Source organism: Spizellomyces punctatus (assembly GCF_000182565.1).
Source record: "Spizellomyces punctatus DAOM BR117 chromosome Unknown supercont1.7, whole genome shotgun sequence".
NCBI classification, from domain to species: domain Eukaryota; kingdom Fungi; phylum Chytridiomycota; class Chytridiomycetes; order Spizellomycetales; family Spizellomycetaceae; genus Spizellomyces; species Spizellomyces punctatus.
Genome location: NW_015971543.1, coordinates 503,113 through 528,465, shown reverse-complemented (window position 1 = coordinate 528,465; position 25,353 = coordinate 503,113). Strand labels below are relative to the sequence as shown.

General features: G+C 46.9%; 10 protein-coding genes and 1 non-coding gene across 11 annotated transcripts; 7 read left to right on the top strand and 4 right to left on the bottom strand.

The window, feature by feature from the left end:
• Positions 1 to 164: 164 nt before the first annotated feature.
• Positions 165 to 1,723, top strand: SPPG_09198 (uncharacterized protein). Its single transcript, XM_016757355.1, has one exon. The coding sequence runs from the start codon at positions 905 to 907 to the stop codon at positions 1,379 to 1,381; it is 477 nt and encodes a 158-aa protein (XP_016608225.1). The 5' UTR covers positions 165 to 904; the 3' UTR covers positions 1,382 to 1,723.
• A 103-nt stretch (positions 1,724 to 1,826) lies between these two features.
• Positions 1,827 to 2,611, top strand: SPPG_04526 (uncharacterized protein; the record flags this gene model as incomplete). The annotated part of the gene is made up of 2 exons (XM_016752760.1): positions 1,827 to 2,183; positions 2,267 to 2,611. Exons 1-2 carry the CDS (start codon positions 1,977 to 1,979, stop codon positions 2,609 to 2,611), a joined length of 552 nt encoding a protein of 183 aa, XP_016608224.1. The 5' UTR covers positions 1,827 to 1,976.
• A 209-nt stretch (positions 2,612 to 2,820) lies between these two features.
• On the top strand, positions 2,821 to 5,843 carry SPPG_04525 (uncharacterized protein). Its single transcript, XM_016752759.1, has 2 exons — positions 2,821 to 4,908; positions 4,974 to 5,843. Exons 1-2 carry the CDS (start codon positions 2,971 to 2,973, stop codon positions 5,718 to 5,720), a joined length of 2,685 nt encoding a protein of 894 aa, XP_016608223.1. The 5' UTR covers positions 2,821 to 2,970; the 3' UTR covers positions 5,721 to 5,843.
• A 40-nt stretch (positions 5,844 to 5,883) lies between these two features.
• On the bottom strand, positions 5,884 to 9,946 carry SPPG_04524 (uncharacterized protein). Its single transcript, XM_016752758.1, has 7 exons — positions 8,737 to 9,946; positions 8,287 to 8,675; positions 8,118 to 8,216; positions 7,738 to 8,049; positions 7,536 to 7,681; positions 7,086 to 7,474; positions 5,884 to 7,029 (listed from the first exon to the last, which is right to left on the bottom strand). The coding sequence occupies exons 1-7, from the start codon at positions 9,647 to 9,649 to the stop codon at positions 6,002 to 6,004; spliced, it is 3,276 nt and encodes a 1,091-aa protein (XP_016608222.1). The 5' UTR covers positions 9,650 to 9,946; the 3' UTR covers positions 5,884 to 6,001.
• A 360-nt stretch (positions 9,947 to 10,306) lies between these two features.
• SPPG_04523 (uncharacterized protein) lies at positions 10,307 to 10,853 on the top strand. Its single transcript, XM_016752757.1, has one exon. It carries the CDS (start codon positions 10,398 to 10,400, stop codon positions 10,746 to 10,748), a length of 351 nt encoding a protein of 116 aa, XP_016608221.1. The 5' UTR covers positions 10,307 to 10,397; the 3' UTR covers positions 10,749 to 10,853.
• Positions 10,854 to 13,316: 2,463 nt separating this feature from the next.
• SPPG_04522 (uncharacterized protein) lies at positions 13,317 to 16,254 on the top strand. Its single transcript, XM_016752756.1, has 5 exons — positions 13,317 to 13,608; positions 13,671 to 13,778; positions 13,840 to 14,085; positions 14,151 to 14,218; positions 14,295 to 16,254. Exons 1-5 carry the CDS (start codon positions 13,521 to 13,523, stop codon positions 15,888 to 15,890), a joined length of 2,106 nt encoding a protein of 701 aa, XP_016608220.1. The 5' UTR covers positions 13,317 to 13,520; the 3' UTR covers positions 15,891 to 16,254.
• On the bottom strand, positions 16,177 to 17,297 carry SPPG_04521 (uncharacterized protein). The gene has a single exon (XM_016752755.1). The coding sequence runs from the start codon at positions 17,148 to 17,150 to the stop codon at positions 16,254 to 16,256; it is 897 nt and encodes a 298-aa protein (XP_016608219.1). The 5' UTR covers positions 17,151 to 17,297; the 3' UTR covers positions 16,177 to 16,253.
• A 2-nt stretch (positions 17,298 to 17,299) lies between these two features.
• SPPG_10083 lies at positions 17,300 to 17,382 on the bottom strand. The gene has a single exon. It is a non-coding gene; the product is annotated as a tRNA-Leu (tRNA).
• A 565-nt stretch (positions 17,383 to 17,947) lies between these two features.
• SPPG_04520 (uncharacterized protein) lies at positions 17,948 to 20,014 on the bottom strand. The gene is made up of 5 exons (XM_016752754.1): positions 19,407 to 20,014; positions 19,113 to 19,341; positions 18,569 to 19,043; positions 18,236 to 18,502; positions 17,948 to 18,167 (listed from the first exon to the last, which is right to left on the bottom strand). Exons 1-5 carry the CDS (start codon positions 19,554 to 19,556, stop codon positions 18,155 to 18,157), a joined length of 1,134 nt encoding a protein of 377 aa, XP_016608218.1. The 5' UTR covers positions 19,557 to 20,014; the 3' UTR covers positions 17,948 to 18,154.
• Positions 20,015 to 21,905: 1,891 nt separating this feature from the next.
• SPPG_04519 (uncharacterized protein) lies at positions 21,906 to 23,727 on the top strand. The gene is made up of 7 exons (XM_016752753.1): positions 21,906 to 22,502; positions 22,568 to 22,749; positions 22,819 to 22,879; positions 22,955 to 22,981; positions 23,039 to 23,179; positions 23,251 to 23,417; positions 23,485 to 23,727. Exons 1-7 carry the CDS (start codon positions 22,257 to 22,259, stop codon positions 23,552 to 23,554), a joined length of 894 nt encoding a protein of 297 aa, XP_016608217.1. The 5' UTR covers positions 21,906 to 22,256; the 3' UTR covers positions 23,555 to 23,727.
• A 149-nt stretch (positions 23,728 to 23,876) lies between these two features.
• On the top strand, positions 23,877 to 25,158 carry SPPG_04518 (uncharacterized protein). Its single transcript, XM_016752752.1, has 4 exons — positions 23,877 to 24,228; positions 24,287 to 24,459; positions 24,550 to 24,734; positions 24,807 to 25,158. Exons 1-4 carry the CDS (start codon positions 23,950 to 23,952, stop codon positions 25,085 to 25,087), a joined length of 918 nt encoding a protein of 305 aa, XP_016608216.1. The 5' UTR covers positions 23,877 to 23,949; the 3' UTR covers positions 25,088 to 25,158.
• Positions 25,159 to 25,353: the final 195 nt, after the last annotated feature.

The following is a 25,353-nucleotide window of genomic DNA, read 5'->3' as shown; positions in this document are numbered from 1 at the left end:
TCGGGTATTATTAACCCCAATTTGTACAACATTCCAATCCAATTGCATGACGTAAGACAAAATTTCATGGATCTAGACCCGAATTCCTGGATTAGAAGAGTCATCATCACTCATGCGCAAGACGAGTTCTGACTGGAAATGAACACTCGTCAAATGACGGAACACTCCAAACGAGGTTTTGTTTTATTCAGTTTTTTGTCTTTTGACCGTTTCGTTTTTTTGCTACGCATGCGATTTTATTACTTGCAAGCAGCATCAGCACAGCACAACACAATCTTTTTATTTGATTTTTCTACTCTATGATCCAACACGTTTTTGTTAGCAAAGATGACGACAGTTCTCGTTTTTGTCACTCGTACTAATTTGTGAACAGAAAAGGAGCCGAGAATTCTATTGCAAGTGCAATGCACGGGTTGGGTGCTTTTTACTAGAGTATATAAAATATCCTTTTGAACAAACGCCTCCCTACTTGTCCCCCGTCATCTTTCATTTTCCCGTATCTTTCCTCTGGTTCACGACAAGCCCTTTTTGTCTCGCAACCTCGCACTTTTGGGCCTTTCACGATCGATCATTTTTTGTTTGGTTGACTCGGATAAACAACACTTGTTCGAGAGGCAAATGCAACATTTGTGAGATACGATTATTTGTGTTGACTGAGCACGCGTGACGATAAGGGGATTTTGTCACATTGCGGGATCAAAACGAACGAGACCTTTTTGCCCGTGTTGCCTTGTTTGCCATCTTGTGTGTGTGTGTGTGTGTGTGTGTGTTTTTGGACACGGGTTGTTGAAGGCACGGGGAATTTCCATTGTTTACTGAAGTTCATCCATATATCCGAACTTTTAAAGTCCATATATTGTCAAGACGTTTTCACGGCGCCCCAAACCACCTTTTTACTTTCGTCATGCCGCCGTACATTACTACACCACTATCGCCAAGCCTGTCTCCATCCTCCCCACCACTCTCACCTTTCTCGTATCCCCGCCGCATCGTTACCCACCAACAAGTCATTTTCCGATGGCATCATTCCTCCGCCAAAACAGTGTTTCTGACTGGCGAATTTGACGGCTGGGCCGTCTCTATCCCATTACCACGAGATCCAGCGTGCTACGACGAATTCGCCATCACACTATCTCTTGACCGGACCCGGTCATGGGCATTCAAGTTTGTCGTTGACGGGGAATGGAGATGCTCGGCCGCGTTTCCAACAGTATATGATGAACAAGGAAACGTCAATAATTGTTTAGAGGCTTTGACAATGGACAAGTTGGCGGAAATGACACTTGAAGCTTTTGGAAGGAGGAGGTCAATGTCTTGGCCGTCGTCAGGGGGCAGCGACGATGAGGTTTGGGTTCCGCCAAAGTTGGCATTTTCGGCTTGAATGTTACGGACAATGCTGCCATAGCGAAAAGAAAAAAAAAAATAAAGATGGAAGTATTAGAGAGAAGGAGGGGGGGGGGATTGTATGATATTCATTTAGGGAGACATGATGATTGTACATATCGCTTAAGGTTTTCATTAGAATTGCGGGTTCATGCCTTACGTTACCCTACATTTGGCATACGTTGCCGTTCTTCCAACGTCTGATATCTAAGTACACACATGCAACGCAATATGGGTGTCCGCTATGACTGCCAACCCAAGCCGTGTCTCCCGCAAGTGAAGTAGGTTCGTCATTAAGAAGGATTAGGTTTTAGCTTCAACAATGGGGCAATGCTTACGCACAGAACATGATGACTAAGCCTTCATCCATTAGACCAAAAAGAGTCTAATGGACTGGGACATTCACACTAGATGAACTAGATCTTCACACGGAAGCAACTTGTCTTGATCTTGAGGGCAGAGCAAACGAGTTTGATTCTGATACTCTGGTCCCCGACATTGATCTGCTTGATTGCCCTCTCGTTTGCCTCTCACCATCACCGCCTTTCATCAAACCTCCTCGTCGGGTACATTTTTTGGCATCAGAATTGGCCATGCGCTCCATGAGCCCCGTTTCGGATTCCTGTGAAGAAGGCAAATTCAAGTCAAGTGATGATTGTGGAGGTGCGACTTTCCGTAATGATCCTACGGGCTTGCCGGAGGGGTGTTCCAGATTTGGGATGGGAGCTGGGCAATGGTGGCTTCTGACTGGAGGTCTTGTAAATGAACCTGTTTCTATGAGAAAGAATCGAGCGTTTCAGGTATGTATCTTTTTTTCGTTTGGAATGACACTGTTTTTTGCTCCACTGTCACGTTTTTGTCTCATTCTTCCGTGATGGGGTAGGCCGGCCTCACGCCAAGAGTTACAGTAGATACTATTTCAGCCACTTCACCATTGTCAAACACCAAGCGTCACCCTAGAACTCCCCAAAAGGGCAGGAAAAGCACCACAGCACGCTGTACGCCTTACCGTGACCCACAAGCCAAGCGCCCGACCGGTCCAAAGTCCAAAGGCCGCAAAGACCCCAGTTTCCCGTGCTCTCCCTCAGAGACAGCAGAAAAAGCATTGGAACAGGAATTTTATGAAGAGCGATACCCAACGAACAATGTGATGATGGACATTGCACATGGCATTGGCTGGACATTGGCCGAAGTCCAAAAGTGGTTTCAAATGCGGCGACGACGTTGATTCTTTTGAACCTATTTGATGGCCTATCAATATTTAATTAATGCTTTGAGTTTATCAATACCTTGTAGGAGTACTCTTTCGTATACCTTAGATTAGTGATATCATACCTAATTGTTTGTTTATAATATGTGATCGGCTTATGTAATATGAGTCCTGGTGACTTGCGTTAAGCTTTATTCCCATTCCTATTGCTGTATGAAAGTTTCCGCGAAAAATGATGATGCCCTACTGTTTGGGTAGAGCTTGGCAGAAGAAAACTGTTTGCGCTATTATTTTTAACTTGATCGCCTTTTGCAAAAGCTGTGCTATCGTTCAGACCTCGAGCAGCTCCTTCTTTCGCACTCGCAGAACAATCAAACATGGTCACATTCACCTGCCACATCTGGGACAACCAACCTGAAGCCCTAGAGTCATCCCCACATCGTACTTTTCCCGACGGCTACAGTTTCAACGATGGTTCTAATGATGAGGATTTAGATGCGGAGATTCCAGAGGAGAGTTTTGACCCCGGAGAAGTATATGAAATCCCACTTGCGGAATATGTCCCCGACCCGAGACAAGCAACGGTTTGGTTTTTGTCTCTACAGAATCTTACAGAGTCACATTTAGATTGGCTGGACGAACAGCGGGGCCCATTACCTGGAGGCTTGTCAAGCATCTCTGGAATCTACGGACTGGCAGTTCAGAACGAAGACCAAAGAACCATCTTGATACATATTGCGAGTGGAACAAGATGCCTGTCCATTGCAGTAGGGAAGCAACATCGACGCCCAGAACCGTTCGATCCGCTGCTACAAGTTCGAATCCACATCTCCAACCCAGTGATGCAAGACCCGGTTGCAGCCCTGGACGCATGGTTATCAGACTCAAGTAAGATCATTGTAGGCACCGAGATTTGGTATTCCATTTTACTTCTCTATAAAGATCTGGGGATAAAAAGTACCAGCGCTTACGATGCGCATGTGCCGCCAAGGGTAAATGACTCTTTACAAGTAGCAAAGAACGCACGAGCGGATGAAACGGCCATGGATATCGACTTGTCGACGAATGAAGAATTTCGGCATTTTGTCAGTCTGGCCATCCTGTCGTACAACGCCTTTATTGAACGCTGCTCATGGTCAACCGCACCTGTGCAAGACACATCATACGCAATCACCGAGCTCAACGAAAAGTATCTTCCCATGTGCATGTTCCTTGCTACTACGACAACTCGAGTTGCGGGAGGTGGTCGTAATCCATATAAATGCGAATATGATCATCTGAGTAACGAAGACATGTGGGGTCAACGGTACCTCAAAGTTCAGCAAAGCCGTTTTGCAACCCGCGTGCGAGAAAACGATAAAGTGACCATCCAGCTGCAAGATGGGTGTGAAGTCCCCGGCGACATTAGAATCGTCAAAGGAAAATCAGCGTTTATTACCCCATCGATTGATCCTGATCAGGTTGTGCAGATCATTGTACTTCCGACGCAAAAGGGATTATCTGGTGATACAACGCTGTGCATTTTTCTCAAAAAACTGTTGTCGGGAGACATGAGTCTACTCAACGTCTTTACTGAGACACTGTTGTCGCCGCTAACACGCCTCTACACGACGCAGCTGGACATGTACAAGCCCGACGTTCATCAGCAGCCGATAACGATCCAGAAACAGTCAGATGAAACAAGGATCGATGGTCCAGAGGTATACATTCCATATGGGGACGACGAAGACGATCTTGCAGGAGTCAACTTTTTTGGACTCAACAATGCCCAAGCTTCCGCCGTTCAAATGATTTTTGCTCCAAAACACGAATTTCCCGCTTTGTTTATTTACGTCCATGGACCACCTGGGACGGGAAAAACCACCGTCATCAGCACCACCGCAAGCATTCTCTCCAAAATCTTCACCAGACTGCCCAACGAACAAAAGCCTCAGTTCCCCGTCCTCCTCGTCGTAGCCAATTCAAACATTGCAGTAAAAAACGTTGCAGAAAAGCTCCATCGCACCGGGCACACCCAGTTCTTAACGGTTGTGTCAGAGGATTTCTACTTTGAATGGCACGAAGGCCAATATTTCGAATTTTCGGACCGGATCGTCATTAGCAAAAGGATACCCGAGAATTCACGGGCACGTCCATACCAAAAAGCGCAAGAGAGCTGTGTGTTTTTGTGTACGTTGAGTATGATGAGTAACGCCAAGATGATGACACGGGTTCTCAAGAACCGAATTGTGAAATGGCTGTTGGTTGATGAAGCTAGTCAAGCGGATTTAGCTGCTTACCCTTGGGTACTTTCCCAGTTGCCCACATTGGAAAAGGTCATGTCGTTGATTCATAATCGCAAAATCGTACTAGTTTTGTGTTAACCGACTTTAAACTTTAGGTAGTGTTTCTCGGAGACGAACACCAACTCCCCCCATTCGGCTTCCAAGTAACAAACGTATTCCACGCCTTTGACGCCCTGGAACCCCTCAAAGAAACCTTACCGAAAACAGTCTCCTCCATCCATCTACGAACCCAATACCGCCTCCCACGACCCCTCGCAAACTTTTTATCCGAAAACGTGTATAAACCTATAGGACTCGTTACACCTGAATCCCGACCAGAAGACAATACAAACAGTGTACTCTGGGTAAACGTCAGTGGCCGTCAAAAAAAGCAAGGCCACTCTTGGACCAATCAAGGAGAAGCTACTGTTATTCATCGATTGATATCCGTTCGTCGACTCTACGAAACACCTTCTCGTATTGCTATTTTGACGGGATACGATGCCCACCGTGCCCTCCTCAGAAACAAATTCACACATCGTGATTACGCATGTCGTGAACGATGCTACAATATTGATTCCTTTCAAGGACATGAAGCGGATATTGTCTTTGCTTCTCTTGTCAGAACGGATGGTGTAGGTTTCATGAGTGATCGACAGAGGATAAACGTCATGTTGTCCAGAGCCAAAAGAGAGTTACTGGTCGTTGGGGACTTTATGCATGCTATTAATGCAAATGCGGGGTTGATGACCGTCTTTGCACGTTGGTGTGCGAGTCAAAAGAGGGTGGTGAGCGTTGTAGAGTACATGAAAAGAGTTGCGCAAAACGGCATGGACCTTGATGAACATATTGAGGGGGTATGAGCTAAAAGGGTGGATTGTTTCTTAGCAAAATCTGTTGTCGTAGCATTTGTGATGCTTCAATTTGGGGTATTAATTGTATTTTTGCCATTTTTCCTTTCAAAAAACCTTGCCAGCGCAGACCGCCATCGCTTGCAGCTGTACATTAGCAGCGGTATTTCTAACATCTTGCATCAAGATTAATTATTATTGAAAAAGGAAAATAGTCTATGCATCACAAGCACTAGAAACAAGCGACATAACCTAAACACGATCACAACTGTCTCTCGCAACTAACTACTAAATCAATCTCCTTCTCCACTACGCTCACTAACCTCTCTTACAAATGCAACAACACCCTTTTTGTGCACCACGCCGACCAATTTCCCATCACATACGACACAGAGGGTCTTTATCCCCAACTTTACGAAAAGCTCGTGAACTAGATCTAGGGAGGTGGTGTGTGGGACGGAAAGCGGGGCAGTGTCCATCCATGGTGTGAAATCGTGAACCTCAGATTCCGTATCGCTGGATTCTGGTGATATAGGCTCATGTGGGGTTCGTGGGGTGAGGCTGGGTGTTGTGGCAGGTGTGTATGAAATAGGATGTAAAGGCGCTTGTGTAGGTGGCGACGATGGTCTGATCAGAGATTGTGCTGATCCTCGCTCGATGCTATGTTCTAGGGTTGGTGATCTCCAGCCTCCTCTTCCGACGGGACTTCTCCCTCTGCCGCCTAACCCTGCACTGCTGGCGACTGCATTTAGCAATCCTTCCAGATCCACAATCCGTTCCACCTGGGACATCATTTTATCTCGCTCGGTGACACTGGCCACAGGAGGGGGACGTTTGAAGATAATCGGCCACATGGGGTTTGGGGATGTTTTGACGAGGTGTATGGCGTGGAGCAACTCTGGAGTTGCAATGTATCCGACTAGGACATCGCTTCCTTCAACAACCGGGAATCCGCCATCTTCCTGCTGCCCATTATTGACAGCTGATCGGCCGGATCTGGCTCCTGCATTGGTAGTTCCCTTTGCCAAACTTTCCAAATCATCAATGGTGTACTTTGTCCCACATCTAATAACGGCAATGCTCTTTCCTCTTTTCTTTCCGGCTTCCATCACATCCACAACAGTCCATCCTTTGCCCCCCTTTGCTCGCACACCGCGCTTTGCGTCCAGGTACGGATACCCACTGTCGAAGATGGCAGTCTCGTAGAGACCCATCGGAGCAATGGCATCACCTACCCATTTTGCAAGCATGATGCTCAACATAGCCGGGAGGAGGGATGGAAGAGAACCCGTCAATTCGAGAATGATGACCGTTAATGATACTGGAGAGCAAAAGTTAGTTTCATCAATGCGATCATCCTGGATAGCCGTCAATTACCTGTCATTCTCGTAACCCCACTAACGGCAGCAGCCGCACCAACAACCGCGTAGACACCGGGTACAACACAAGACGGCCCACCCAACACACCAAGATTCTCTCCTCGACATGAGTCAAACATCCAATAATCAGGATACGTCCCAACTATCCATTGAACGGAAACTCCGACCATGCGTCCCATTAAAGCTCCGACACACATGGAAGGGATGAAAATGCCGGCTGGCACCTTCACGCCGAACGTGATGACCGTCAACACAACCTTTACAGCAAGTGTGATCGCGAGAATTTCAAGTGTAGATGAGATACTTTTCGTGCGACAAAGTGGCGAGTTCATTGTGGAAGATGTACATTGGGCAAAGAGCTCTCCAACAAGTTCGCCATTGCCCATTCTGTGACGCACATTGTTAAACTTTGGAATGCGGTGTAGGCCCGATAAGATGCCTCCTTTACCTTGTCAAATCCCAGAGAAAGCTAACCGCCCCAGTTATGGCAGCGATGATGAACACCTCCAAAACATGCCGTCTGCCAAACCACGAACGTGCTCGGATACGAGACCATGCCGCGGTCAATCGTACGAACAATGCACCATAAACTCCCTAGGATGCTGTTAGTTCTCAAACCATTTACCAGGAAATCACACAATGGTACACACCCCTAAAATGCCAACCAGCGCAAACGGGATAATCTCCCACACTCTCCAGACGCCTCCTAATTGGGTGTCACCCTCCCACTCCACTTGGAACAGGACAACTTTCCCAGATCCAATAGGATTGATGAGTCGCACGGTACCGGCAGCACAAAGTGCGCAAAAGAAACTTCTCCACATTGTCTTCAGCGGAAAGTAGTAGCTAACTTCTTCCAATGCGAACAGGACCCCACCCAACGGCGCTCCAAAAGCGACAGACACTCCGGCGGCAGATGCTGCAGAGAGAATCTCACGCCTCTTTCCTTCATTCTTAGCGTACTATTCGTTGCAACGAAGAAATTCTGATTAGGATTCATGGCAATACATGAAGTGGAGACATGACTTACCTTGTTAAACATTCTGGATAAGACATTACCCACAGCACAAGAAATGTGGACTAACGGTCCTTGTGCGCCAATGACAAGTCCTGATGAAATGGAGAGGATCTAACCAAATCAAAGCGCATGTCATGTTAGCAGTGATTACATCTTGGCAACTCCTCAAACAGTTCCTTACCAAAGCAAAAACTTTGACAACCAGCGTTCTAAATCCCAAGAATCCTCTTATAACAAAGCCGCCAAGGATAGTTTTCACTTCTGGTATTCCACTTCCAGCAGCATGGTATTTCACTTTCTTCTGCTGTTTCATACTGTGGTCTCTGCTTCTACTTCTTCGCAGGCCCCGCTGTGCTCTGGCCGTAGTCACCCACGAAGGTTCGCTCGATGCTCCTTCGCCTGATGACGACGAGGTGGAGTCGGTCTTTGAGAGCTTTACGACCAGTGCGGAAGCCGTTGCAAATAATATGCCGGTAACGGTGTACATGATATAAGATGTGTAGTGGGTAAACGGGGAGATGGGATGTAGATTGAAATGGTCAGGCCATGTAACCCAACTTGTGCATATTTCTGTGAAAGGGTCCATTAATGCTATAAAAACTTGAGGGCAGATGTGAACTCTCACGCTTACCAGATGACGAAGCAACGCAACAGCTGCGTCTGCTTCTCCAGATATCGGTTCCACAGTAGCCGGTTCTCAAGTCCGACAGGAAGGTGTATGCAATGTCGATAAAAGAGGCAATGCACCCGCATGCTATTCCAATCAAGGCGAGCAAGATCCATGCTTGTGCCGCATCCAGATGATTCATCAACCGTCCTTTCAATCCTGGTATACTGCGAAGAGAGCGGAGCCGTACACGTTCCTTGACTGTGTCGTGTATCCAGTCAATCGTCGTATAATCTTCATACCACACTCTCATCCCGGTTCCCATGACATTGTCAGTCCCTTCATCGTCATAGACCGCGCTCTTACGCTTGGAGAAGATGAAGGACTTTCGCCATTGAGCCCGGGCTCGAGAGGGCCTTCTTAATTGTGCTTCATCGTCTGTGCTTTCCGTCGCTATTGAGCCGTAGCCCCAGATGCTCTGACGGCTGGTGGCTGATCTGGGGCCTGAGGCTATCCGTGGGAGTGTGAATGGATGCCAGGTATTTCGGCGTGACGAATCCGTCTCTATGGTGGTTGCGCTGCGAAGGGGTGGGCGTGGACGGCGGATAAATGTTGGAAGTACGGGTGTGCGCTCATCTGGTTCAGAGTCCGATGAAGCCTCGCTATCAGTCTCCGCCACCTCGTTTGCCGTGTTTGCACCATTCACTTCCTCCACAATAGGAAGAGAGGCTAACGTAGGGGCAAACGACACTCGCTTCCCACCGTCATCCTCGCGCAATATTCCAGATACTTCTTCGTCAAAAGCCCCATTTTCCCACAGTAAATCGCTTGGAGGGCGGGGCATGGAGAAGGAATCAGACGCAAACCGAGTGCGGCGACGACTTGGCGGTTCGTCGTTGTCGTGCTCTACGGAACCGGAAGGGAAGAAAGGAGTCATGGCAGGGCATGCGACACTGTCTACAATTAGCTCTTAAGAGGTGTGGCTATTGGGAGTTTCGGCAGCGTTGCAAAACGTGGGTGAATGTATGAGGTACACAAAAAGAGCTGGTGGATAACGTTGAACGTCAAAATAACGACTTGTAGTTGTGATTCGGGAGCAACAGCCGGAATGGGAGTAAAAGAAGAAGACGAACAAGACAAGTAAAAACAGTTAAATGAGGTCCCAAAGAAAGAGATGTCCCCAAATTGCCAAAGTTCGGTTGTAAAGTCGCGCGCTTTGCTCGGGCCTTCTAAGCACGTATTTGGGCGCTTTTTGTGTCCAAAGATGGGACCGCATCCTTAAAAGCCCGTAAGCACCCAGAGGGGACTTCCAGGCAAAGTAAACCCAAGGAAACAACGAACCTCAAGGGAAATGGGGGTTCTGCGTGGGATGCATAAACCTTGGAACAAGAAATATAGAGTTGACAATTGAGTTGCAGTGGTAAGATGGACTTTGACGACCGGTAAATGAACTTTTGTCTTTCAGGTGAAATGACATGGCATATCCAAACCCATACTTTATTTGAGAATGGTATCTGATGGTGCTTGCAATTTGTCCAAAGACGTTGCAAGTCCCTCGTCCAAAGTGCCCTTACGTAAATTGTCCAATCTTTTAGGTCACAAAATGCAGCTTCTCAAACTTCATACACGATTGCACTTTGCCAGGAAGATATTCTCTACCTGACAGGATCTCCACAAGCGCAATAATGACTGGCGAAAAAAAGAAAGCACACTCACCGGGCGCTCGCATAGCCGTGCACGACCCCGTAGGGGCTGAAGGCGGAGGCGGACGACATGCTCGATCCAACCCCATGTCTCAATTCAACTCGGAAGCCGGACTTCAATTCTACACCACGCAACTAGGTGGCGACCGGGCGGCCGTTGAGGCTGGACAACGCATGCAGCACATGGCAGCTGCCCCGACACCCAATCCCCTTACAGGCGAATTGCCAATTGTGGAAGATACCATAGTTTGCGAGGACAAGAGCGGCAGGAAAGTTCACTTTGAGAGTGGGCCGACGTGCAGCGAGAGTCAGAGTACCAATACAGAGCATTGAATAGGGGATTGTCATGTTTCTGCTCTGTAGGTTGTCGAAATATACATACTGTCTGTCTAATGCTATGAGCTGCGCTGAAGATTGGGAAGGGCCTTCTACAAATGCTTACTCCAAGCGATAAGCACAATTATGATCAGTCAGTTGTCCAAGATCGGTTACCAGATCGGTTGAGCATTCTGGTCAAGTTCATGCTGCCGACTCGGAGAGTATTTGTCCCTCAGTAATGCTTGAAGCATATTCACTCTTTGACGTACCAACACATTCTCATATCAAGGGTGTTGAAGGAGACGTTCGATAGTGATTCGAAAAAGGAGAATCGTTACCACTAGGAAAAGATCTATATAGAGGACTCTGAATAGACATCCGATCAATCAAGGAAACTCCTGAGATTGAAGGCATCACTGATCAGATGCGGAAATGTTGTTTGCTAATGCAAAAGACCTTTTCCACATCTTTGGTTCTTTGCATGCATGGTTCGATGGGAAGGTTGTTACAAAGTGCTTCTCGTTTCCCTCTAGCGGCAGGTATCTGGTTCGTAGATCGTCCGCCATTGGAGGTTTCTGACGACGGATGACATTTTGTATCTTCTTGGAAGCTGTTTTCAGGTCCGCTGAACCTTCTAATATACATTCACATCATATAGAGTTTGGAACCGGCCGATTTGCCGAGTCTGCTTGAGGACATTTAGGTTATCTTCATTGATATCTTAAATACAGAAACTGGAAGTAGCGATCCGCAAGCAGTTCCAGGTTATATCCATTAATATGTACCCGAAACGGAACATCTCATCATCAATCTTTTCACATTAGGAAGGCGGCAAAAAGCATCTCTACCCTCTGAAATACGGCACCATCATATACCAAAGATCCACATCGTCTTTAAAACCCAGCTCTCCAAATCCCCGTGAGAAGTACCATTTGGCCCATGCGCACTGCTAATCTCAACAGAAGCAATACAGTCCACCCACTTTTTTCCAACGTTGATATCAAATTCATGGCCAAGGAATGCATGGCTACCATCTCCGTCCCAGTTGGTTCCCGCAAAGCTTGATTTCGTACGATCCGCCACAAAATTGCTGCTGGATTCCGAACTCCAAACATGCACGCATTGAGGAACAGCTTGAACGGGATCTTGCAGCGCTTCGATCAGTCGCAGGCAGAACCTGGACTTGCGGGGAAGGAGTAAAGTGTCGGAAAAACCATGAATCCTTATCGAACACCTTTGTGGATAAATCCGCGAGCATACTCAACATCCATCCATTATGATACATGAATGCCATAATGGCTGCTACCAGTCTCCGGCTCGGTACAGCTTCATCCCCTTGCCCTAATCACGCTATCCGCGCAGTTAGCATTCGTCCGACTTTTAAGAGGCACCTTCTGTCTGAATACCGCGGCTCCATGAGCTTTGCAGCACCTTACGGAGCGGGTGATGTGGATGGACTGGTACATTGAGGAGACGCAGCGTATCACCTCGATGAAGGGATGTAGCATATTAAGGCAACGGTCTCAGATGGAGGAGAGGTAATAGGGTCCTTAGGGTGGGATTGGCGGCAGAGGATCCGTACCCATTGTGCTTTTTGGTATATTCTAATACGTCCTACAAGCCGTTTGGTGCGGGAATATAATCCGTATCCTGGTAGTTTTACTACTTGATATATTTGCCTAATGCGCTTTTGTTCGACAAAGCGTCGCAATCTGACTAGCTTTTGAGTAGCCAAGTTGCGGTGCGGGCCCAATTTGGTTGATGAGGCAGATGTGGTAGGTCCAAAGTTTAAGGAATTTCGGCTGTCATGTTTACCTGCTCAAGAGGTAAAGCATAATGTTTAGTAGTCTAGTAAACCATAGTGGTCATTTAGCGCTGGTAAAGATTTCTCTTTACTGAATCCTTCTATTATGTGTTTGATACAATTTACTTGTTAGGACCGCTTCTTGAGCTGGATGATTATATCGATCTGTTAAAGCGATGATACCTGCACTTGTAGCTTGGCGTTAACCCTTCCCAGGTGTTTGCTCCTCTCTATGTGAATGCATTCGTGATTGGGCCTAGGTTGTGGAGGAACTTAACCACTTACTGAAACAACTGTAAGTGTTGCTTCACAGAAACCACTGGAACGATGCACTTTGGGTCGTATTTACACCGGAAGTTAAATGTTACGGCAGTATATTGAAAATACCTTCGCGATGAAACGGGACATATTCATCACCCCTCCGAATTCCTTCCGCCTTGACAGTAGGATGAAAAGAGACAACATTCACATTTCAGTACAGCATCTTTTTCTTGCTCCTTGCCATGCTAAATGCCAAACATTGAAATGTCATTTCGGACAATATTGACGAGGCGGGTAAGGCAAACCCAGACACCTGGGATGCATCGAGTAAAGTTCACTCTATTTTTAGAATGCTTTATGTCGGTAAATGGATCCACGGCCTGCAAATAGTGACAGGGCTGGTTCCTCACAACCACTTCTCAGGACGCCATTCTCTGTTGGTATATGAAGATTGAAAACACCAAGAACATAAATATAGACTATTGTTCACTGTTTAGAACTATGCTTGAGGTAACGCCGGTAACATTGTTTGCAACGAATGTTTTATCAACAGATGCACTGGTCTGTTTGTGGGTGGACGGCGTGAGCATTCTGTTTCTGGTACGCAAGCTATCTACCAATGAAGCGCATAAAAGAACGAGGGACCAAAATATCCCCAGGAATCGAACAGGCCCCCTCTTCGTCTTCAGATATCAGGGATTGAATACCACTATAACTCAAAAATGAAGACATTGACTTTCGGAGCTGTTGCAGCCTTGGCTTTGGGTCTAGCTACGACCAGCACGGCTGCTGTTTCAAAGCCCAACTTAGGTACTTAAGCGACGACTTTGGACGTTGTACATGTCAATTGAAATTGATGATATCAAATGTAGCTGCCCGCGCGTCCACACCCGCATGCAGTTCCTATTCTCCTGCTGGATATCCCGCTTTAAAATGCAGTGGGGATGGTGTGGCCAAGGACGCAAACTTTGATTATATCGGTAGGCTCACCCCTAGTTGCTCACGGCCGCCTTCACCTTCTAACCCTGATTTTGATACTAGTTGTCGGCAGTGGGGCCGGAGGTGGACCTCTAGCCGTTCGTCTCGCTCGCGCAGGTTTCGCCGTTCTTCTCATTGAAGCTGGTTCCGATTATGAATCCAACAATACCACTATTCCGGCTTTCCACGCTCGATCAAATGAAGATCCCAACATTGCTTGGGACTATTCCATCTCCCAGGGTCTTCCGAAGCGTGATAAAGTTTGGTATCCCCGAGTCAGTTCTTTGGGAGGGTGCACAGTACACAATGGTATGTATGTCTGAATACCACCTGATTGCTTCAACTGCATCTAACTGATAAGTCATTCTTCTTAGCCATGATTCACATGTACCCGCACCCGTCTGATTGGAACTCAATCGCCAAAACTTTCAATGATTCTTCGGTAGGTTTATAATTACAATCTCCTGATTTCTCTCTGCGCCAAATGTTCTAATCTTTGCATGCATCGCTTTCCTTAGTTCCGCGACGAGAATATGCGCCCATTGTTCCAACGTCTCGAGACCAGCAACTCATTCTGCAGCGACGATGGCAGTGCTGACAACGGTCATGGATACAATGGATGGTTGCAAACCCAGCTTCCAGACATGTCTCTACTCTACAACCCTCCAGACCCGCAGCTCGTTAGTCTGTTCACTGACCTGGTTAGTACCGTTCCCGGTACCCCTGGAGGCGACGTCAATGCACCAGGCGGAACAAGTGCCGAAGGATGGCACCTGGTGCCGACAGCTGTGACTCCCCGTAGGGAGAGAAGCTCCGTCTATCAACTCATTCAAGATGAGCTCGAACGAGAAGCATCGCTCGATCCTATTTGTAAACTCAGCGGAGATGACCAGAAGACAAACAAACAGCCATTCATTCGCCCTCTCACCATCTGGACAAACACTCTGGTCACATCCCTTGACATCGATGGTACCAATGTCCGAGGTGTCAAGTACACTCAAGGTCGAGCCCTCTACCGTGCGTCTCCTCTTGCTAGCAATATAAAGCCATTACCGCTTAGTACTGTTCGCGCAAAGCGTGAAGTTATCCTCTCCGCTGGTACTTTCAACACCCCGCAGATTCTTCAGCTATCGGGTATTGGCGATATGAACGACCTACAAAAATACAAGAGCAAGGAGGGTGGTCCAGGTGCTGAAAAATTCCAACCTCGCCTTCACCTTCCCGGTGTAGGTAAGAACCTTCAAGATCGGTACGAGATTTCCGTAAACGTTGCCATGAAGCAGGACTGGGAGCTACTCAAGAATTGTAAATTCACCGCGGATCCGAACGATCCATGTTTCACTGCTTACAAGCGAGGTTTGACCTCGACGTGCGCTGCCAAAAAGTGGGAAAGCAGCATTTACGGTACAAACGGAGTTTTCCTCGGAATAACCCAACGCTCCGTACCAACCGTTCCCGATCCTGACCTTTACATCTTTGGTGGACCGCTCAACTTCCACGGCTACATCAAAGGTTACCCTCAGGAAATTGCGGATAGCAAAAACGTGTTCTCGTTCCTCATTCTAAAAGCACACACCAACAACACTTTGGGTACTGTCACGATCACCTCCACTGATTACCGCGACACCCCTGCGATCGACTTCAAGTATTACGCGGATGGAGACACAGACCTTTTGACCGTTGCAGGTGCAGTTAAACAGGTTCGAAACCTTATTACTCACGGTCAGTACGTCGACCACGAGATCTTCCCAGGCGCCAACGTTAAAACCGACGCTGATATTGTTAACTACATCAAACAAAACTCTTGGGGCCACCACGCCTGCGGAACAGCCAAAATGGGAAAAGCCTCAGATCCCACTGCTGTTGTCGACAATAACTTCAAGGTCCACGGTGTGAACGGTCTTCGTATTGTTGATGCCTCTGTTTGGCCAAAGATTCCCGGTTTCTTTATCGCGACTCCTACGTATATGATGAGCGAGAAGGCGGCGGATATCATCAAGCAGAGCGCTGCTACTGGAGTTTGCCCCAGAGCGGCTAAAAATGACCCTCCGTCTACTGGAGGCTGGGTCAGCTCAGCGGACACTTGGAGCGGCTGGGGCAGCTGGGGTAACTAAGACACAGTGATGGACTCTACGGATCTCAATACCATCCACCGTGGTGTGAAACTAGGTCCATTTGGTTGCTTTGAATCTATTGCCAGGCCCCTTAAAAGGAGGTCTGAACTATTACATCTATAGACATCAGGAAACCACATTAGAAAAAACATACAAAAAAGAAGAGGGGTAGGGAAATGCACAATATGGTGCTCTCCTTGGTTGCGCTGAATCTATTCGGTAACGTATTGGGAGCATATCCGCGCTATTATATCCATTATATCGTAAAACCTTTTAAAATCGAAAGTGCGGAGAGAGAGTAGAAAGTCTATTATGTTGGGAACGCAGGGTAAAGCAACATAAAAAAATACAGAATACTGTTTACTATGGTTCATCTACATGCAGCAACAAACTCTCCGCAACAAACTCTCCTTCTAAAATAGTATGAACAGGCAAAAAACCAAGTTTATCATAAATTCGCCTTGCAGGAGCAGTCGTTTCTTCCACGTTCAATCCAATCCGATCAGGGCGACACCCACCCTCTTCTATTAGCTGCAAAACGCACATTGCTACACATGCAGTTGCATACCCAGCACCACGAAAGCCAGGGCGAGTAGCAACACTTCCAATGACCGCTAGCTTATACTCTGTAGAATGCACATGAACTCCAGCGATGCATAGTAATCGTGGCATGGTAGATGTACTCGAGGGTTCCATCACACCATAATAGAAATGAGTGTGAAGCATCCGTGGGTCAAAATGTATTGAGGGGACGGTGCGGTACAGGTCCATGGCAGCAGCAAGGTGGTCCGGGGACGATGTCAGACGAAGTAGTTGACCGGAAAAAGATTTCTGCTTCAGAGCCTGCCGACACAGATCGACACCATCTGGGCCCAAGCGCATCTTAAAGTTGACGTCTGGAAAAGGAGTATTTATAGACAGACGATATGCAGGATCGACCATCTCCATGAAATCTGCCGAGAAATGGCACCAGAATGTCTCCGGGAAGAAACGATTCTTTGTTAGGTGCGCCACCAGTTGCCCAAACTCATCCTCGTCTTTCGAAAGTGCCAGGACAACTGGTGTGCTTCGGGTGGGAGGATGGTAGAGTAAAACGACCGCTTTCAGGTTCCCGTCAGAGTCGACAGCCGTTTGCCACGTGCAATGCGGAAAGTAAAAATCATCAAGGTCCCCCAGATGGTAGTTGAATAGGACTGGATCGGAGAGGAAGAATTGGGCGAGAAGCTCTCTAGAGTTGCACTCGTCAAACCATCGCTGCATGTTTATTCACGATTAGATCCTTGAAAACTAGAAGTTTGACCGACTTGACCAACCTAGAGTTCGTTTTCAAGAATCAAATTCAGTGACATCTCCTCATCTCTCCTCATCCAGAGGGTACTCGACAAAAAAGAGTTTTCGGAGTTCGGGAGTGACGAGAGTGGGATTTGAACCCACGCCTCCGGAGAGATCAGGGCCTTAACCTGACGCCTTAGACCAACTCGGCCATCTCGCCATGACTATCTCACTCCCCAAAAAAATTATAATGGGAAGCTTTTTTCGACCACGTGCACATTTCTCTCCCAATGTATTGAAAAGCTCCAAATAACGTAGTCATCTTTGATCATTTCTGATCGCAGATGTGAGTACAGTAAGAAGCATGAAATCTAAAGGACCACATCAATCCTTTAAACTACTACTAGGCAATTATACACGCAATGGCTCTTATAAACCGGATAATTTGCCCACCACACGAGAGAAATCCTACTAGGCCTTTGATTCCGAAATTCTTGAGTCGGAGGATGTTCAGATACTAGTAAAATCAGAATAATTAGACTCGGAATACGGGCGTGGGAAAATCAGCAAGAAATACCTGCGATCGTAGCAGTATAGTAGTAGCAGCATTTGCAAGGGGTTATGTTGTTTTTGTCGGGAGGGCGAGGTCCTCGGCACCACCACATCTGTATTCTCATGATTCAACCGACAGTCGTGGCTTGGTTTCAGCAGCCTGCAATCATGAGATGAATCTGACAGACATTAATTCTTCTCACCTGATAGACAAATAAAAAAAAAATAAAAAGTTTGAGGCTCAACTACTAGGTATATTGATACTACGGGGAGTACTAAGAGAGGTATAAGTTGATCCGAAAGCGCCAGGCTATCTAGTACATTACTCTGTATTTACTATTTCTAACTAAGGGTACTGCATAGAATCTCACGCAAAATTATCCTTGACCGGCATAGGATAATTTATGCCCCACAAGAACTGTAAACAATCGGAACGGCGCTCAGCACCATGGTCTATTGAAAGAGAAATACAGTTAATTATCTGTGCTTCAGAAAGATTACAAAGGCGCATCTGCACTTACCCAAAAGGAATGTCAAAGTATCCAACCAAGTGAGCAACGATGGAAGGAATGATCACGCTGCCAGCACAGGCTGCCGCCTCACCCAAGGAGTCGTCGCAGGTGGACAAGTCGCCCTTGGAGGTGATCCAGTATTCTGCACGGTGGTGCAAAAAGTCGAAAGCTTTGGGAGGGAGGTGGGGGACAATGTCGGTGTTGTGGGTAACACGGAACATGTTGCTGAAGAAGGGGAGAGTGTAAACCCAGCTTGCCCAGGCCTTGTTTCCAACACTAAATGTCAAAACAGTTCAGCAAATCATGGTAGATGAACGAAAAGACGCGTAACTAAGCACATACCGAGGCTCGCCGAAAGAGTAGACTTTAATCTTGTTACCAAAGGATTCGCCGAGGAAATCGTAAAGGTCGATCGCACCAAGAATGCCGATGGCTCCACCCATGCTGTGGCCAACAACGTGAATATTGAAATCTTTGCCGGGTCCATTCAAGATTTGCTGAACGGCACTGCGGACCGTGCTAGCAGCGGCATTGTAGGCATCCCCGAATCCACCATGGATTTTGGCGCCATCGGGAACCTTGATTCTGTTCAGTTTGTAGTCAGCATCAACCTTGTAGAACTTGAGGTCATTGATTGCGTTTCGGATTGAGAGAGTTCCACGGAACGAGACAATGATAGCCTTCTGAGATGGGTTGTATCCGACGAAACCGACAGTGTTGGTGAGCAGTGTGTCAAACTTTTTGACGATAATCGTTCCGGCGGTAGGTCCAGAGCAACGCTCCCGGCAAGTCCAGTTTTCGATACCAGCGAGGCAATCTATAGGCAGAAAACATGTCAGATATCAACGTGATAAAGCATTGAAGATGAGACGCAGTTGAAACGTACAAGAGGCAGCAGCGTAGGCTTGGTGAAGCTTGAGATCGTCAAGCTGCGCACCACTCACGAAGCTTCGAGCCACCAAGTTGGATTGAGTCGCATTGGTGGCTTCTGAAGCCGTAAAAGCTGGACTCACGGGTGCATCCTTGGCTGGGTCGGCTTTGGTGACAATGACGTTCTTAATGGCGTCGGAACTGAGGTCTTTAACCATGTTGGAGGAAGCAGGAGCTCCCAAAATCTAGTATGAAAACAACATGAGTTTATCGAAAATTAGCGAGCTAAATCACATCATCAAGAACATACATCGGACATAAACTGGAGCCGGACGGCTTCAGCATTCTGAGCCTGACGACGCGCAGCGCCGCGAGATTGGAGCTGATCAACAGCTGGAGCGGCTTGAGTGCCGATGGCAGCACATGCAAGGAGTGCGACAAAACTGCGGAGAAGAGCCATTATGGAAAGACAAGTTGAGGAAACTTGGAAGGTCTGGTTGTATGAGGTGCAAGAAGATTGGTTCGAGATTCCACTCTGGCTGATCCGCTTTGTAAAGTCGATGTCCTTGATTGCTGGTGCTGATGTGATGGGGGAGACAGGCGATGGAGCCTTTTTAACTTTGGACGAGAGCTTTGGAGGGAGAGCGGAGACAGATGGCCGATGTTTGACTCTGGCGCCAAGCGTTATCCGAGCACAAATTGAATGGTTTACTGAAAAAAGATGAATAGGACGAAAGGCAGGAGGTAGCAGAACATTTCGTCATGCCTCCTGGATTTTTAAGCGCATTATCCCTACTACGGAACAAAGGCTGTGTCGCATCTGAAGAAAACGACAGATGCGAATGACCCAGCGAGCCATCCAGTAAATGGTATGGAGTTGGATCTTCCTGTTCAGAGCAAGGCCCCAAGCAAGCACAGATAGTTTGTTAAGCTCGATCATCATGAAAAGGGAACAGCACATGGACAGGGGACGTTGTATGTTTGAATGGATCGAAACCATGCGGTGCCACTAGCTACTTGGCAATCCACAGCAAGACGATGGTCATGTCCTTTGTTCGGCAACATCGGGGGGTTTCCAATGTTGAAAAGAAAAAGGTGAATCGAAGGTTCTATTGCCAGATGTTGTCGTAGCGCTTCAGCGCTGCAGCACAAGGCGAAGTTTGGTGTGGAATCTGGGGAAATCTTCTTCCCCGCAAACAGAAGGAGGTCCAGAGAGCGTGGTCGGTTGGATAACTACTCCAAAAGATACACTTTTTGCTTTGAAATGGTGGTCCTTTGAACCCTCGCAGGGGGACTATTGAAATCCCAGACAGTTCCATGGCATACCTTAAACTACGTGACTAGGCCGGCGTAATTTTGCCTTATGAACATGGATTATCACTCCTAAGGCAAGATCCATTTCAAGGATGGGTTTTGGATAAACAAATAATGGTCGTAGTAGATCACAAACATTTGCATGGCACCCATGCGATGGACTATGATGTCGTTAATTACACTGTATCATTTTGGTGTCTGGCAAATTGCTTCCATGCAGTGCTTTTGTTCTTTTTGTTGGACTCTTTTAAATTTCCTTTTCCCCCCCTCCTCTTGGTTGTCGGACCATTGGCACAATAACACTTTGGTTAACCAGCGTTGGCAAAGTTGATCTAAAATTTACCCAAGAATTGCTAATAAGATGCGCGTACAAATGACTTTGTCCTGGATCCTAAACCTTTTGATGGAATTTGCTCCAGCCGACACCGGGAAGGATAGCTTGGACTCTCCTTGCACACAAATTGATGCTGCATGGTCGTCTTTTGCTACGCATGCCCGGTACTCTTGGCATTTCTGTCCCGTCCCCGGCTGTGCTGTAAACTTGCTAATGACTTTAACCATCAGCCAAAAAGCTCCAAAAGCTCCAACCTTTGCATGGATCGCCATCATGTTTGTTGTTCAGAGATGGATTTTGGCCAGTTAAAGAACCCCCCGATCGTCTGCGAGTCAAGTGGGCAAGCAGCAGCAAGTCAGCAGGAGAACTAATTGTTTAAAATCCTTTGGAAATTAAACAACAAAAGTTCCCTTTTAAAATAAAATAGTAAACGAAATTTTTGACCATCACGCTCAAGTCTCCGTTCGCGCACAGAAAACAACTCACGCGGGCGGAATGATTTCTTTGCTCGCGTGGCTCGTCTTTTGGATTCCAATCGTTTTCCACGGCCATATGCACTCATGACAGTTCGTGAAGGCTTTGGAGGTTTTGAGTGTATATAGCCAGTCCAAGTATGCCGACCGAGTCTTTCATGCGGACCTGCAGGAAATGCTGTACCGTGGAGCACACTTGCTTGTAAAGCCAAGCTTGGAGTATATTCTAATACTCAAGTCTATCCTCGAGATTTCCAACTCTGAAGAATTGTTTAGCTTGGACAAACGATTGTTGCATACGTATGTAATGTGAGTAGCTAATGGACTTTTAAAGACTGATTCATGAAAGGATAGCACCGCAAGATTAGATTGTCAGTCATTTGACGACGGTTGCGGATGATGACGAGCCAGAGTGGAAAAAAAAAAATACGTTTGGCGAATGACTAACATGAACACTCTGATCGCACACTTTTTTTCTTGAGCAGATCTGGCGGTGCTGCTCCAAAGTCTGCGCTTTCATCATCAATACTGGTTTGAAACTAATCTTGATTACATGTGTCCCAGAAAGCGTCCTCAAACAGAGCGCTTCATCTTTGGTTGGTTGGATTATGCGTTTGTTGCTCACCATCCATACTTTTTGAAGTTCAGCCCCCCGTCATTGCGGGACATGTGAGCTCTTCAACCCTCGTGAAAAAAAAGATCGTTTGAGGGCTGTCATATGCAAAAAGCCCAATCCACGACAGCCTCTTTGGGTGCGACATCAGCGAAAAAGGTAAACGTGACCGTGTCCCCCATTTTCGGCTTTTTAGCGCCCCAGTGTGAATTGCATCGTCGTTTTGAAGAGGCATTGGCAAAAGAAAAAGAAGAAAACTTCGTCGTTCGTCCAAACCATAACCTTGATTTATCACAAGCAAGAACAAAACTTTTTGCAGCAAGCGTTTTTTGCTTGTAGACATTTAGTTCTTGGCAGGTTTTGGGCTTTATAGAGCGAGAAAGCAGACTGCGACAGCGTCCCTCCATCTCATTCAAACAGTTCCTCATGAACCACACTGTTGCATACATCGTCCCGACAGCCAAGGATCTCTTTTGGACCACGTATGGGGCTTATGCCTCTTTGGCGGCCACAGTGGTGTCGAAAAGCGGTCTCTCCTACGATTGGAGCATAAAGCTCGTCAATAGCACAAATTATATCCTTCTCTTTGGCTTCGTCGGCGTTCTTTACATTGAGCTAATTTACCAATGGACCAAATTCCTGTATCGACGTGGATGGGTTCAAAGACATCAGGTATCCATCTGACAAGATCTGACTCTGCCATTTCCGTACTTATGATACTTTCTTGATACGAGTAGCTTGCACTGCCGGAAGATCGGGATTACATTATGAATTATTTTGCTGCAACAAGCATCGTCACCATGCCCGTCTTGTATATTGCGGCTCGATGGGAGAGCGTCTACCCAAAGATTACATACAAGTTTGACTTCTGGCAGGTGATCCTCTTTCAGTTGGTTGTCTTTTTCCTCCAAGACATTTGGTAAGAAGGAATGAATAAACGACACTGTTCTAGAATATTTGCCAAATAATTCTGTGTCAATCTGTGCAGGTACTTTTATGGACATCGGTACATGCACAAAAACAAGGTCCTTTGGAATTGGGTACATAGCGTAAGTAACTTGGATACGACCAAGACATGTAATGCGAGTACCTTGATTCACCTTATTTCCTCTCCAATTGTGCAGCATCACCATGAAAAGCGCAACATCAATGTGAGCCATCTCGTTGTTTGATTTCTCGGTATTGAGTTCCCTAACACATTCACCTAGGCTTTCTCAACAGGCTATGCTGCATGGATCGAGAACTTTTTGTTGATCGGCCCTTCCATTCTGATCAGCGTCATCCTGATGGATCTGATGCCTTCATTCAACATGCTGACGTTACGCCTAGCATGGCTATCGCAATTCAAGGTAATGAGACTCTGCATTCTTTTTTTGCTCCATGAAAATGAGCAGCCGGTATCTGACTGCTTGTTGGCCAGATCTTTGTCATTGGCCATACGGGAATGAAAATGCACCCGCTTCTGTACTTTGGCAATCCGTTTGCCTGGCTACAGCAAGTCCTGAGTCCTGTGGGTCTGTCGCAGATTCCAGAAGACCATGAGATGCACCATTTATACCCAATGTGCAACTTTTCTCTGAATTTTAGGTGAGCAGAGTCTTTTGATCATGGCACACCATGACGGTGATCCGATTTGACACTTTTCTCTTGATAGACTTTGGGACTCACTGTGGGGTAGTTACAAGAGTATTGAGACTTTAAACCGAAACAAGAAGAAGGCGTAAAAGGTATCTCATAACTTGAAGGATTGGGAAAGGAGGGTAGCCTATATTAGAAATGCATAGCGCTGGAGAGTAGGTCGAGTATATCTTATTAGGTTCCATGTGTCATATTGTCTTTTGCTCTTCTGCTATGAGCCTCCATAATACATAAGAGGAATGGCTCAATGTGAATCGCATTGTGTGAATTTAGGGTTTTTGACAGCGGCATTGCTATCCCCCGTTACGTCAAAAGTCATACGATCCCATCGGTTGTCATCGGCCATCAGGAAAGGCTTGATGAACCCTTTTCATGAGATCCTCATGACGCTCTCCAAACGTTGGTCCCGCTTGGTTTCCGCAAACATAAAAGCCGGCGTCGGCCGCTGCCCTCTAACGTCGTACTATCAAATTCATCATAAATGGTTCCCACCAGGAAACTCACCGTTCTCGTCACCACTGCAGAGAGCCGCACAGGCGATGCCGTCGTTCAAGAGCTTCTCAGCGGCGAATACAAGAACCGCATTGCCAAAGTTATTGCCCTGTTTCCGCCTGATTTGGAAAACCCGGAACACATGAACCTTGGTGCCGAGATACAAAATATTGACGTGCTGGAAACGAGCGTAGATGAGCTGTCCACGTTGATGAAATCGAATGGAGTGGATGTGGCTGTTTTGGTGCCTCCGGCTACAGATGCCAAAGTATGAATGCATAGACATTTGGAAGAACATGCTCTAAGTAAAATATGGATTATGCTAGGTGCTCGTAGCAGAAAATCTTCTTCGGGCCGCGCAAGAAGCCGGAACCTTGAACGCCATCACCGTATCGTCCCAAGCTTGCGATGACCCTAATGGAGGTCGAAGAATGCAGCAATTCCTCGCCATTGAGAAAGCCAGCAAGGCATCTTCAGTCCCTAATGTGTGCATTGCCAGGTATATGCCTATTCCCATGAATGGAACTGCCTAAAGTCTGATATATCCTTGATTCTTCACTTTCTGATCACTTTCTGAAAATGCACTTAGAGCCGGCCACTATATTCAAAACTTATTCTTATATACCGAACAAGTCAAGGATTCAAAAACACTCGGACTTCCGATCGATCACAAAAAGTTTGCCCCTGTTGACGTCCGAGATGTCGCCTATGCCATTACGACCATCATTGGCCATGGAGTGGAGCAGCACCGTGCTCGATGCTATGAATTTACCGGTATAGTGACAAGAACGAGAATTCTTATAGTCCATGAAGACCTTGCTAATATACTGCATTCCCCCAATACAGGCCCTGAAGCCCTCACAGGTGATGAGCTTGTAGCCAAATCCGGCATCCCCGATATCCGCTTCAAACCCATCTCTGTCCAAGACTGGAGAGAGTACATTGAACTCGTTGAAGATCTTGATCCGTCCGAGATTGAAGTTTTGGAAGAACAGTTTCATTTAGTACGGTTGGGGAGATTGCAGTATGTTTCGCCGGATTTTACTCGAGTGGTTGGTAAACCTCCGAGGCCCGTTGAAGCGTGGTGGAGCGAGGCGAGGGATGAGTTCATTCCTGAGGAGGAGTAGTGTTGGGTAACTGGTTCTGCACATGATATTGCATATGCAGGGTTTATGCGAGTAGCAATTACTGGCTGAATATATATGGCTTGCATCGCGAATTAGCCCATCTTTCAAATGCGACAGCATCCTCTGTATTGTGTGCGGGTACCAGCCGAGATGGGGTAATCTCCATACTATATTCCAGATGAGCCCGTTTCAGCCATGAAGAGACAAATGATGTCACATCATCTAGAGTCTGCCTTGTTTTGCAGCCTAGTCTCCCATCAGGGGAA

What these genes read in the sequence shown, in the direction of transcription:
- SPPG_04524 (XM_016752758.1), bottom strand. Translation starts at nt 9,649, where the DNA reads ATGACTCCTTTCTTCCCTTCCGGTTCCGTAGAGCACGACAACGACGAA. An exon ending in TTGTCAAAGTTTTTGCTTTG is followed by an intron (nt 8,217 to 8,286) that starts GTAAGGAACTGT and finishes TGATTTGGTTAG; the next exon opens with ATCCTCTCCATTTCATCAGG. An exon ending in TGGGGTTACGAGAATGACAG is followed by an intron (nt 7,030 to 7,085) that starts GTAATTGACGGC and finishes TTTGCTCTCCAG; the next exon opens with TATCATTAACGGTCATCATT.
- SPPG_04522 (XM_016752756.1), top strand. Translation starts at nt 13,521, where the DNA reads ATGAAGACATTGACTTTCGGAGCTGTTGCAGCCTTGGCTTTGGGTCTA. An exon ending in CGCAAACTTTGATTATATCG is followed by an intron (nt 13,779 to 13,839) that starts GTAGGCTCACCC and finishes TTTTGATACTAG; the next exon opens with TTGTCGGCAGTGGGGCCGGA. An exon ending in AGGGTGCACAGTACACAATG is followed by an intron (nt 14,086 to 14,150) that starts GTATGTATGTCT and finishes CATTCTTCTTAG; the next exon opens with CCATGATTCACATGTACCCG.
- SPPG_04521 (XM_016752755.1), bottom strand. Translation starts at nt 17,150, where the DNA reads ATGCAGCGATGGTTTGACGAGTGCAACTCTAGAGAGCTTCTCGCCCAA.
- SPPG_04518 (XM_016752752.1), top strand. Translation starts at nt 23,950, where the DNA reads ATGGTTCCCACCAGGAAACTCACCGTTCTCGTCACCACTGCAGAGAGC. An exon ending in CTCCGGCTACAGATGCCAAA is followed by an intron (nt 24,229 to 24,286) that starts GTATGAATGCAT and finishes GGATTATGCTAG; the next exon opens with GTGCTCGTAGCAGAAAATCT. An exon ending in CCTAATGTGTGCATTGCCAG is followed by an intron (nt 24,460 to 24,549) that starts GTATATGCCTAT and finishes AAATGCACTTAG; the next exon opens with AGCCGGCCACTATATTCAAA.
- SPPG_04525 (XM_016752759.1), top strand. Translation starts at nt 2,971, where the DNA reads ATGGTCACATTCACCTGCCACATCTGGGACAACCAACCTGAAGCCCTA. An exon ending in AGTTGCCCACATTGGAAAAG is followed by an intron (nt 4,909 to 4,973) that starts GTCATGTCGTTG and finishes TTTAAACTTTAG; the next exon opens with GTAGTGTTTCTCGGAGACGA.
- SPPG_09198 (XM_016757355.1), top strand. Translation starts at nt 905, where the DNA reads ATGCCGCCGTACATTACTACACCACTATCGCCAAGCCTGTCTCCATCC.
- SPPG_04520 (XM_016752754.1), bottom strand. Translation starts at nt 19,556, where the DNA reads ATGGCTCTTCTCCGCAGTTTTGTCGCACTCCTTGCATGTGCTGCCATC. An exon ending in GGCTCCAGTTTATGTCCGAT is followed by an intron (nt 19,342 to 19,406) that starts GTATGTTCTTGA and finishes TTTTCATACTAG; the next exon opens with ATTTTGGGAGCTCCTGCTTC. An exon ending in TACTCTTTCGGCGAGCCTCG is followed by an intron (nt 18,503 to 18,568) that starts GTATGTGCTTAG and finishes TTTGACATTTAG; the next exon opens with TGTTGGAAACAAGGCCTGGG.
- SPPG_04523 (XM_016752757.1), top strand. Translation starts at nt 10,398, where the DNA reads ATGACTGGCGAAAAAAAGAAAGCACACTCACCGGGCGCTCGCATAGCC.
- SPPG_04519 (XM_016752753.1), top strand. Translation starts at nt 22,257, where the DNA reads ATGAACCACACTGTTGCATACATCGTCCCGACAGCCAAGGATCTCTTT. An exon ending in TTTTTCCTCCAAGACATTTG is followed by an intron (nt 22,750 to 22,818) that starts GTAAGAAGGAAT and finishes CAATCTGTGCAG; the next exon opens with GTACTTTTATGGACATCGGT. An exon ending in CATGGCTATCGCAATTCAAG is followed by an intron (nt 23,180 to 23,250) that starts GTAATGAGACTC and finishes CTTGTTGGCCAG; the next exon opens with ATCTTTGTCATTGGCCATAC.